General features: G+C 48.8%; 1 protein-coding gene across 1 annotated transcript in view; it reads right to left on the bottom strand.

Annotated features, from left to right (window-relative positions):
- CLNS1A (chloride nucleotide-sensitive channel 1A) overlaps positions 1 to 3,697 on the bottom strand; it is a 74,120-nt gene extending 70,423 nt beyond the window's left edge. The window contains exon 1 of the mRNA XM_040339953.1: positions 3,436 to 3,697. Coding sequence (XP_040195887.1) covers positions 3,436 to 3,557 — 122 coding nt within the window. The 5' untranslated portion in view covers positions 3,558 to 3,697. The remainder of the gene's footprint in view (positions 1 to 3,435) is intronic.
- Between the last annotated feature and the right edge of the window lie 8,482 nt (positions 3,698 to 12,179).

The raw sequence follows: 12,179 nt of genomic DNA, 5'->3' as shown, positions 1-12,179 counted from the left end.
CCTTGTAATAGGAATAAAAGTGATCAAAAAATAAATAAATAAATGTGTAAAGATAAAAAAATTAAGTAAAATAAAAATAAAATGAAAAACATTTTTTTTCTTTTTTAAAACGCCCCTATCCCCAGTAGCCTCCGCGCAGAAGCGAACACGCATGCAAGTCCCGCCCAAATATGGAAACGCGGTTCAAACCCCACATGTGAGGTATCGCAGCGTGCGTTATAGCGTGCGCAACAATTCTAGCACTAGACCTCTAACTCAAAAATTGTAACCTGTAAAAAAAAATTAAAGCGTCGTCTATGGAGATTTTTAGGTACCGAAGTTTGGCGCCATTCCATGAGTGTGCGCAATTTTAAAGTGTGACATGTTAGGTATCTATTTACTCGGCATAACTACTTTATACAAAAAAAAAATTGGGCTAACTTCACCGTTTTGTTACTTTTTAATTCATGAAATCATGAGGAGTTTGAAAAATGATTGCGCAAATACCGTGCGAGAAAAAAAAGTTGCAATGACCGCCATTTTATTCCCTATGGTGTCTGCTAAAAAAAAAAAATGAGAGATTATATATATATATATATATATATATATATATATATATATATATATATATATATATATATATATATATATATATATATATATATATATATATATATATATATATATATATATATGTTTGGGGGTTCTAATTGTGATCTTTACATGAAGGAGAGCTAAAATAGGCACGGTTGTCAAGTGGTTAAAGCAAAAAAAAAAAAGAAGAAAAAAAAAAGAAGTGACATGTGAGCGTGAAATGTAGTTCCAAAACATCTGGGGTGCCAAGGTCCGCCATCACTTCTCTAGGGGCACACAGTTAACCCTTTGTTCACCCCTGATGCAATACCTGTACGTTCTCTGCTAGACGTGGGTGGGGGGTCCGATCGGGACCCCCCCCGGTACATGCGGAGGTCGCGTCCGCTCGGGGAGCGATCCGGGACGACGGCGCGGAGCTGAAGAACGGGGAGAGCCGTGTGTAAACAGGGCTTCCCCGTGCTTCACTGTGTCGGCGCATCGATCGCGTCATCCCCTTTATAGGGGAGACACGATCGATGACGTCATTCCTACAGCCACACCCCCCTACACTAGTAAACACATACACAGTGATCCCTAAATGTTACAGCGCCCCCTGTGTTTAACTCCCAAACTGCAACTGTCATTTTCACAATAAACAATGCAATTTAAATGCATTTTTTGTCAAAATTGTCCGCCATAATGTCGCAGTCACGAAAAAAAAAAAAAAAAATAAAAAAAAAATCGCTGATCGCCGCCATTAGTAGTAAAAAAAAAAATGCAAAAAAACTATCCCCTATTTTGTAAACGCTATAAATTTTGCGCAAACCAACCGATAAACGATTATTGCGAATTTTTTTACCAAAAATAGGTAGAAGAATACGTATCAGTCTAAACTGAGGAAAAAAAAAAATGTTATATATGTTTTTGGGGGATATTTATTATAACAAAAAGTAAAAAATATTGAATTTTTTTCAAAATTGTCGCTCTATTTTTGTTTATAGCGCAAAAAATAAAAACCGCAGAGGTGAAAAAATACCACCAAAAGAAAGCTCTATTTGTGGGGAAAAAGACGCCAATTTTGTTTGGGAGCCACGTCGCACGACCGCGCAATTGTCTGTTAAAGCGACGCAGTCCCGAACTGTAAAAACCCCTTGGGTCTTTATGCAGCATTTTGGTCCGGGGCTTAAGTGGTTAATGTCAGATTTGTCCGCCGCAATCCTGCTACAAAAAATATAAAAAAAAAAAAAAATGGGGAAGAAGCAGATCACCGCCATTACGTGAAAAAAAAAATCCAGTATATATATTCCATAATTTTTAGACACTAACTTTTGTGCAAACCAAACAATATACACTAAGATTCTTTTTTTTTTTTTTTTAACCACTTAGGCCCCGGACCATTTTGCTGGCAAAGGACCAGGCCACTTTTTGCGATTTGGCACTTCGTCGCTTTAACGGACAGGTCGTGCGACGTGGCCCCCAAACAAAATTGGCGCCCTTTTCCCCCCACAAATAGAGCTTTGTTTTGGTGGTATTTGATCACCTCTGCGGTTTTTATTTTTTGCGCTATAAACAAAAATAAAGCGACAATTTTGAAAAAAATAAATGCAATAGTTTTTTACTATAATAAATATCCCCCCCGAAAAGATGTAATATTTGGAGGAGTAGAGGGGAGGCTTCCCCTCAGGCTGGAGAAGTAGAGGGGGGCTCCCCCTCAGGCTGGAGGAGTAGAGGGGGGCTCCCCCTCAGGCTGGAGGAGTAGAGGGGGGCTCCCCCTCAGGCTGGAGGAGTAGAGGGGGGCTCCCCCTCAGGCTGGAGGAGTAGGGGGGGGCTCCCCCTCAGGCTGGAGGAGTAGAGGGGGGCTCCCCCTCAGGCTGGAGGAGTAGAGGGGGGCTCCCCCTCAGGCTGGAGGAGTAGAGGGGGGCTCCCCCTCAGGCTGGAGTAGAGGGGGGCTCCCCCTCAGGCTGGAGTAGAGGGGGGCCCCCCCCTCAGGCTGGAGGAGTAGAGGGGGGCTCCCCCTCAGGCTGGAGAAGTAGAGGGGGGGCCCCCCCTCAGGCTGGAGAAGTAGAGGGGGGGCCCCCCCTCAGGCTGGAGTAGAGGGGTGCCCCTCAGGCTGGAGTAGAGGGGGGCCCCCTCAGGCTGGAGTAGGGGTGTGCCCCTCAGGCTGGAGGAGTAGAGGGGGGCCCCCTCAGGCTGGAGGAGTAGAGGGGGGCCCCCTCAGGCTGGAGGAGGGGGGGCCCCCTCAGGCTGGAGGAGGGGGGGCCCCCTCAGGCTGGAGGAGGGGGGGCCCCCTCAGGCTGGAGGAGGGGGGGCCCCCTCAGGCTGGAGGAGGGGGGGCCCCCTCAGGCTGGGGCCCCCCTTCTCCCCGCTCATCACGGCCTCGGTCATCTGGAGGAGGGGGGGCCCCCTCAGGCTGGAGGAGGGGGGGCCCCCTCAGGCTGGAGGAGGGGGGGCCCCCTCAGGCTGGAGGAGGGGGGGCCCCCTCAGGCTGGAGGAGGGGGGGGGGCCCTCAGGCTGGAGTAGGGGGGTGCCCCTCAGGCTGGAGTAGAGGGGTGCCCCTCAGGCTGGAGTAGAGGGGTGCCCCTCAGGCTGGAGTAGAGGGGTGCCCCTCAGGCTGGAGGAGTAGAGGGGGGCTCCCCCTCAGGCTGGAGTAGGGGGGGCCTCAGGCTGGAGTAGGGGGGGCCCTCAGGCTGGAGTAGGGGGGGCCCTCAGGCTGGAGTAGGGGGGGCCCTCAGGCTGGAGTAGGGGGGGCCCTCAGGCTGGAGTAGGGGGGTGCCCCTCAGGCTGGAGTAGGGGGGTGCCCCTCAGGCTGGAGTAGAGGGGTGCCCCTCAGGCTGGAGGAGTAGAGGGGACCCCCAGACCTGCTGTCAGGCCACGCCGGCTCACCTCTCGGCTATGTACAGCGTTCCTCTCCCCAGCTTCTCCCCGCTCATCACGGCCTCGGTCATCTCCTGCTGCCGCCTCACCCCCTCCTCGGGCGGCGGGAAATTTCTCAGCGAACCCAACATTCTCCGGAACACACACCCGGTAACGCGAGCACCGCTCTCAGACAAGCAGGTGGCGCGCTACAAGTTTTCTGACAGCGACTAGCCGGAAGTGACGCGCACAAACCGCGCCTACCGACTGACGTCACTGAGACGGCGACGGTGTGCTGGGAGAGATTGACATTTCCGGTGTCTCTTTTCACAGCAAAGACTTTTTATTTAAATTTTTCAAGTAAATAGGCCAAATAATAAACTCACATTTATCCATATATGATACTGTATGGGCTAAAGTGTGGAGGGGGGGCATAACAATATGAAAAAAAAAAGAAGAAATAAAGTTATATAAATACAATATATATATATATATATTATACATAGCAAGGCATGCTGAGATGTGTAGTGCTATGACAACAGAGCTTGCACTTTTACTGGACAAATGTGATCTCATAAGGCCCGTACACACGATGCGAAAATCTGATGGAAAATTTTGTATGACGAGTAAGGATGAGCTCCGGCGTGTTCGCATAGAACACGTGCGTAGCCCGCCAGGAAGTCGGCACCCGCGCTGCGCTAATCACAGCCAGGTAGACATTTCCCGATGCTCCGCTGCAGAGATCGGGAAATGTCTGCCTGGCTGTGATTAGCGCAGTGCGGGTGCCGACTTTTTGGCGGGCTCCGCACGTGTTCTATGCAAACACGCCGGAGCTCATCCTTAATGACGAGCTGTCTGACGATTTTTCGATCTTAGTACGCTGCCGGTTAACAAGCACATCCTCAACAGCCGGTGTCTCGGGTCCTAATTGGATAAATTTATAGCAGCGCAGCCATTGGCTCCCACTGCTCTCAAATCAAATCCACTGACCCAGGGTTCGGGGCCGAGTCCTGCTGTCTGTGTCAATGGATGCAGTAGCAGGACACGGGAGAGCCCCCACATGAGCTTCCCCAGGGAAGCGCTTCCCTGTGGGGGCACTCGATGCGGGAAGGAGCTAGGAGTGACCCCAGAAGAGGAGGATTGGGGCCACTCTGTGCAAAATCCTTGCACAGAGGAGGTAAGTATATCATGTTTGTTATTTAAAAAAAATATATATATATATAATACAAGTAATTGAACTTGTTGGATCACTTAAAATAGTATTTATTAAAGCGGAGGTCCGGCTTAAAAAAAAAATAATTTAAAGTCAGCAGCTACAAACACTGTGGCTGCTGACTTTTAATAAGGACACTTACCTGTCCAGGGTGCCCGCGATGTCGGCAGCTGAAGCCAAGCAATCGCTCGGGTCTCGGCTGCCCCGCCGGCATCCTCGGTAAGGGAATCAGGAAGTGAAGCGTTGCGGCTTCACTGCCCGATTCCCTCCTGCGCATGCACGAGCTGCGCAGCGCTATGTGAATGGGCGGATGTCTCCTGGGACACACACAAGGTCCCAGAAGACACCGCTACCCATTTCCCAGGAGGCAGCGCAAAGAGGAGAAGAAAGAAGACCACAGCGGACAAGGAAGAGGCAGATTAGGAGATCTGCCTAGTAACAGACACTTCTGGTAAGTATAAAAAAAAAATATATATCAAATTTTTTTGTAGCCTTTCTGGCTACACAGGTGCCGATGCGCGTGCCTGGCGGCCGCGATGTCCGCCAGGCACCCGCGGTCGGCAGTCACAGAGCCAGGGACGTGGAGCTCTGTGTGTAAACACAGAGCTCCACGTCCTGTCAGGGAGAGGAGACCAATGGTGTGTCCCTTGTACATAGGGAAAACCATCGGTCACCTCCCCCCAGTCAGTCCCCCTCCTCCCACAGTAAGAATCACTCCCAGGGTACATATTTAACCCCTTGATGCCCCCTAGTGTTAACCCCTTCCCTGCCAGTCACATTCATACAGTAACCAGTGCATTTTTATAGCAGTGTTCGCTGTATAAATGTGAATGGTCCCAAAAATGTGTCAAAAGTGTCCGATGTGTCCGCCGTAATATCGCAGTCATGACAAAAATCGCAGATCGCCGCCGTTACTAGTAAAAAAATTTAAAATAAATAAAAAAAAAGTAATAATTCTATATCCTATTTTGTAGGCGTTATAACGTTTGCGCAAACCAATCACTATACGCTTATTGTGATTTTTTTTTTAACCAAAAATATGTAGAAGAATATGTATCGGTCTAAACTGAAAAAAATATATACCGTATTTATCGGCGTATACCGCGCACTATTTTGCCCTGAAAATCAGGGCAAAATCGTGGGTGCGCGATATACGCCGATACCCGCTTTCCCGCCATGAGTTTGAATACTGCGCCCGCATATAGCGAGCGCAGTACACTCCTGAATCTTCGGCCAGTCTCGGCGCCTCTCGTACTGACGTCCTGAGCGTACAGGACGTCAGTGCGAGAGGCGCCCGAGCCTGCCCGAAGATTCACGAGTGTACTGCGCTCGCTATATGCGGGCGCAGTATTCAAAGTCGTGGCGGGAAACGAGCGAGAGGACGCCGCCGAAGATGGACGCCGGACCCGCCGAAGATGGACACCCGACCCGCCGAAGATGGACACCCGACCCGCCGAAGATGGACACCCGACCCGCCGAAGACAGACGCCGGACCCGCCGAAGAGGACACCCGAAGCCGCAGAAGGACGCCGGACCCGACGAGGCCGCAAGACATCAAAACTGTAAGTACAAAAAAACTAAAAATCTTTTTTTCCCACAGGATTGGGGGCCAAATTGGGGGTGCGCGGTATACGCCAGAGCGCGTTATACCGCGATAAATACGGTATATATTTTTAAAATGGGATATTTATTATAGCAAAAACTAAAAAATATTGTGTTTTTTTCAAAATTGTCGCTCTATTTTTGTTTATAGCGCAAAAAATAAAAACCGCACAGGTGATCAAATACTACCAAAAGAAAGCTCTATTTGTGGGGGAAAAAAAACGTCAATTTTGTTTGGGAGCCACGTCGCACGACCGCGCAATTGTCAATCAAAGCGTGACAGTGCCGAAAGCTGAAATTTCACCTGGGCAGGAAGGGGGTATATGTGCCCAGTAAGCAAGTGGTTAAATAATACCCTTGCTCTTAGGCAATAATCTTTCATTGTATTATACAAGCATTGCAATACCACTGTGTGGCCGCCAGGTGGCAGTCTCTCAGGCAGTAATGCATAAGCCGGGTACAAAGCTGGATACTGCATTGGCTGTATAATACAGTGACATGTGCTATGTATATTTGTCTGAGGGGGTCGCCACCTTGTGCCAAAGCTTGGTACTGCACCCCATATAAAGTACTTTACAGGGAGTGCAGTACCTTAATTTGGCCACCAGGTGGTGCCCCATCAGGCAATAATACATAGTCTGTCGTTCTGCTTTATAGGGGGTGAGGTACCTGAGTCTGGCCGCCAGGTTTTGCCCCTAAGGCAATAATACATTATATCTATCATTGTATTATACGAACGTTGCAGTACCGCTGTGTGGGGTTCAGGTGGGGGTCTCTCAGTCAAAAATGTATAAGTAGGGTACAAAGCTGGCTACTGCATTGGCTGTATAATACAGTGACCTATGCTATGTATTATTGTCTAAGGCAGTGGTTCTCAACCTGGGGGTCGGGACCCCCTCGGGGGTCAAAAAATGATTTGCCAGGGGTCACCAAATCCTGGGCTGTTCCAGAAGACCACTCTCCCAGCCTTTTTGCCGCCGCCCAGAGTGGCTGTTTCTGGAACCCGCGGCCGCCCACTCAGCCTCTTTGCAGCCGCCCATTCAGTTCACGGCATGGCTTGGGGGCAGAGACTAATCAGCTGACTGGTGAGGAATGTGAAGTGGGAGGGGCTGGAGGAGACCCCATCTCCTGATTTCGGCAATGGTGTCACTGCTACAAGACACCGCAAAGGGGTTTTATTATTGTACAAGTGGAAAGGAACCTTGGGAGCTCTAAATGTTCATAGGTTAGGGGCGCAAATTACCCATCTTGCCTTGGGTGCTGACAACCCACGCTATGAAAATAATTTTATTGTTAGGGGTCCCCACAACCTGGGAAATTTTATCAAGGGGTCAGAGCACTAGGAAGGTTGAGAACCACTGATCTAAGGGGTCACCACCTTGTGACCAAAGCACGGTGTTGCACCCCCTATAAAGCACAGTAATACCTCTGATTGCGAGTAACGCGGTTAATGAGCGTTTCACAATACGAAGCAATGTTTTTTTAAAATTCTGACTCAGTTTGCGAACGTTGTCTCGCAAAATGAGCCGTTCAGATGCACTCCGAGCCACTTGGAAACACTCTGGGCCAGATTCACGTAGAAGTGCGGCGGCGTAACGTATCGTAGATACGTTACACCGCCGCAAGTTTTCATCGCAAGTGCCTGATTCACAAAGCACTTGCAATGAAAACCTACGCCGGCGGCCTCCGGCGTAAGCCCGCGTAATTTAAATGGGCGTGTGCCATTTAAATTAGGCGCGCTCCCGCGCCGGACCTACTGCGCAATCCTCCGTTTCGAAATTTCCGCCATGCTTTGCGCGAAGTGACGTCATTTTTTCGAACGGCGACGTGCGTAGCGTACTTCCGTATTCCCGGACGTCTTACGCAAGAAGGAAAAAATTTCAAATTTCGACTCGGGAACGACGGCCATACTTTATACAGCAATACGTTTGCTGTGTAAAGTTACGGCACCAAAAACGACGACTAACTTTGCGACGGGAAACTAGACTAGCGGCGACGTAGCGAACGCGAAAAACCATTGTGGATCGCCGCAACTCCTAATTTGCATACCCGACGCTGGTTTACGACGCGAACTCCCCCCAGCGGCGGCCGCGGTATTGCATCCTAAGATCCGACAGTGTAAAACAATTACACCTGTCGGATCTTAGGGATATCTATGCGTAACTGATTCTATGAATCAGTCGCATAGATACTCTGAGAGATACGACGGCGTATCTCCGCTGTGAATCTGGCCCTCTGTTCCCAAGTGCATCTGAGCGGCTCCGAACGGTTTTCGAGTGTCTCCGGTGCCCCCCTCCCCCCCCAGCTCTGCCCATTTACAGTACTGCATACAATAGAAGTCTTTGTGGAACAAATTATTTGAGTTTCCATTGACTTTCTAGGGGAAACTTGCTTTGATATACAAATGCTTTGGATTACAAGCATTCTTCTGGAGCGAATTATGCTTGTAATCCAAGGTAAGCACTATACAATGACAGATATTGGGCCAGATTCACGTAGATCAGCGGATCTATAGATCCGCTCGATCTACGTGATTTAAGATCCGCTCCCGCAAGTTTGAGAGGAAAGTGGCTAATTCACAAACCACTTACCTCCAAACTTGCGACGGCGGATCCTAAATCCCCCGGCGGAATTCAAATTCCGCGGCTAGGGGGAGTGTACTATTTAAATCAGGCGCGTTCCCGCGCCGATTTAAATGCGCATGCGCCGTCCGCGAAATTTCCCGGCGTGCATTGCTCCCACTGACGTCGCTAGGACGTCAGTGGTTTCGACGCTTACGTAAACGACGTCCGTCCGTATTCGAGAACGACTTACGCAAACGACGTTAAAAAATTCAAATTCGACGCGGGAACGCCTGCTATACTTAACATTGGCTGCGCCTGATAAAAGAAGGGGTAAGTATACGACGGGTACGCCGCTACGGAAACGTCGTAAGAAGACTGCGTCGGGTCCGCGTACGTTCGTGAATTTGCGTATCTCGCTGATTTACATATTATTTATCGTAAATCAGCGGGAACGCCCCCGGCGCCATTTTAAATTGAAAAAAAGATCCGACAGTGTAACAGATTCACGTAGATCAGCAGATCTATAGATCCGCTCGATCTACGTGATTTAAGATCCGCTCCCGCAAGTTTGAGAGGAAAGTGGCTAATTCACAAACCACTTACCTCCAAACTTGCGACGGCGGATCCTAAATCCCCCGGCGGAATTCAAATTCCGCGGCTAGGGGGAGTGTACTATTTAAATCAGGCGCGTTCCCGCGCCGATTTAAATGCGCATGCGCCGTCCGCGAAATTTCCCGGCGTGCATTGCTCCCACTGACGTCGCTAGGACGTCAGTGGTTTCGACGCTTACGTAAACGACGTCCGTCCGTATTCGAGAACGACTTACGCAAACGACGTTAAAAAATTCAAATTCGACGCGGGAACGCCTGCTATACTTAACATTGGCTGCGCCTGATAAAAGAAGGGGTAAGTATACGACGGGTACGCCGCTACGGAAACGTCGTAAGAAGACTGTGTCGGGTCCGCGTACGTTCGTGAATTTGCGTATCTCGCTGATTTACATATTATTTATCGTAAATCAGCGGGAACGCCCCCGGCGCCATTTTAAATTGAAAAAAAGATCCGACAGTGTAACACAGTGTAACACTGTCAGATCTTAGCCCTATCTATGCGTAACTGATTCTATGAATCAGGCGCATAGATAGGACCAGTGTAAGTCTGAGATACGATGGTGTATCTGTAGATACACCGTCGTATCTCTTTGTGAATCTGGCCCATTATGCATCATTGCCTGAGAGGTGACCTGGGGTGGTACTGCACCTTCTATATAATACAATGTATCATTGCCTGAGGGGACGCCACCTACCGGCCATAGCGCAGTACTACACTCCCTGTAAAGTATGCTGGTTTGTTTTGGGCGGCATGTTCCCTCTATTCCGTCGCCGTCCAGGGTACACGATGAGAGCTGAGAAGAACTGCAATGTCCACACTTTAAGTGTTTTTTTTCTGTGCTTTATTATCCAACGGGGTAAAATAATAAAAGTAATAGTTGTAGAGGTATTGGGCCATATTCTCAAAGAATTACGCCGGCGTATCAGCAGATACGCCGACGTAAGTCCGATTCTAAGGCCGTCCTATGTTTAAGTGTATTCTCAAACTGAGATACACTTAAACATGCCTAAGATACGACGGCCAGCGCCGTTGTATCTTAGGCTGCAATATCTACGCTGACCGCTAGGTGGCATTTCCTTTGCGGTCAGCGTAGAATATGCAAATGACTAGTCACGCCGATTCTCTAACGTACGCTTGCCCGTCGTAGTGATTTTACGTCGTTTCCGTAAGCGATACGCGGCGTAAAGATAAACATGCCCCCTAGGTGGCGTACTCAATGTTAAGTATGGCCGTCGTTCCCGCGTCGAAATTTGAAAATTTAACGTCGTTTGCGTAAGTCGTCCGTGAATGGCGCTGGACGCCATTTACGTTACCGTCAAAACAAATGACGTCCGTGAGACGTCATTTAGCGCAATGCACGTCGGGTAATTTACCCGACGGAGCATGCGCATTACGATCGGCGCGGGAGCGCGCCTAATTTAAATGATCCACGCCCCCTACCAGGATCATTTGAATTAGGAGTGCTTGCGCGGGTGGACTTTACGCTACGCCGCCGCAAGTTTACAGGTAAGTGGTTTGGGAATCAGGCACTTGCCAGTTAAACTTGCGGCAGAGTTACGTAAAGGACATACGTTACGCCGCCGGAGATCTATAAGAATATGGCCCAGAAAGGATAGTGGGTAGTAGGTTCAGGTGTATAACTTTGTTCGGAAACAATCCTGCTTCCAGCAATGTAGCTTTCGTCGCCACTCTAGCAGCCAGGGTGACACACGGAAACTTTAGCAAAGTCTCTGCCACAGATCTTCCCAAAGGTGGCGATATATTCGGTCCAGAATCCTTAGGATTAAGCACCCAGATCTCTCTCTTCAGTAAACGTGGGTAAATTCAGAACTGACAGGCGACCATCACTCAGCCTCTCAGTAATGGTGCGTCCTTCAATGAAGTTCAAGGCCTCTCCTGAGATACCAGCCTCGTGCTCGGTGCTCTCCAAAAAAGGTTCTTCATCGGGTGGCTTCCTCCCTCAGGACGGACAGCGCAGGACCACTCTGCAAACGTAGACCCAGTCTGACTACCGGGCCCACACAGTAGATCAACGTGGTCCCGGAGCCAGGAACACTTGAACATGCACCCCCGGCCAGGAGGGCCACACAAGGGGGGGTGGTGGGACGATAGACCAGCGATCTACGACCGCGAACCAATGACATCTGTCCCTTAACCACTTAATCCCCGGACCAATATGCTGGCTAAAGACCCAAGGGGTTTTTACAGTTCGGGACTGCGTCGCTTTAACAGACAATTGCGCGGTCGTGCGACGTGGCTCCCAAACAAAATTGGCGTCCTTTTTTCCCCACAAATAGAGCTTTCTTTTGGTGGTATTTGATCACCTCTGCGGTTTTTATTTTTTGCGCTATAAACAAAAATAGAGCGACAATTTTGAAAAAAATGCAATATTTTTTACTTTTTGCTGTAATAAATATCCCCCAAAAACATATATAAAACATTTTTTTTCCTCAGTTTAGGCCGATACGTATTCTTCTACCTATTTTTGGTAAAAAAAAATCGCAATAATTGTTTATCGGTTGGTTTGCGCAAAATTTATAGCGTTTACAAAATAGGGGATAGTTTTTTTTTTTTTTTTTTTTTTTTTTACTAGTAATGGCGGCGATCAGCGATTTTTTTCGTGACTGCGACATTATGGCGGACACTTCGGACAATTTTGACACATTTTTGGGATCATTTTCACAGCAAAAAATGCATTTAAATTGCATTGTTTATTGTGAAAATGACAGTTGCAGTTTGGGAGTTAACCACAGGGGGCGCTGTAACATTTAGGGATCACTGTG

Source organism: Rana temporaria, chromosome 2 (assembly GCF_905171775.1).
Source record: "Rana temporaria chromosome 2, aRanTem1.1, whole genome shotgun sequence".
Classification (NCBI taxonomy): Eukaryota; Metazoa; Chordata; class Amphibia; order Anura; family Ranidae; genus Rana; species Rana temporaria.
This window is presented reverse-complemented; position numbering and strand designations above follow the sequence as displayed.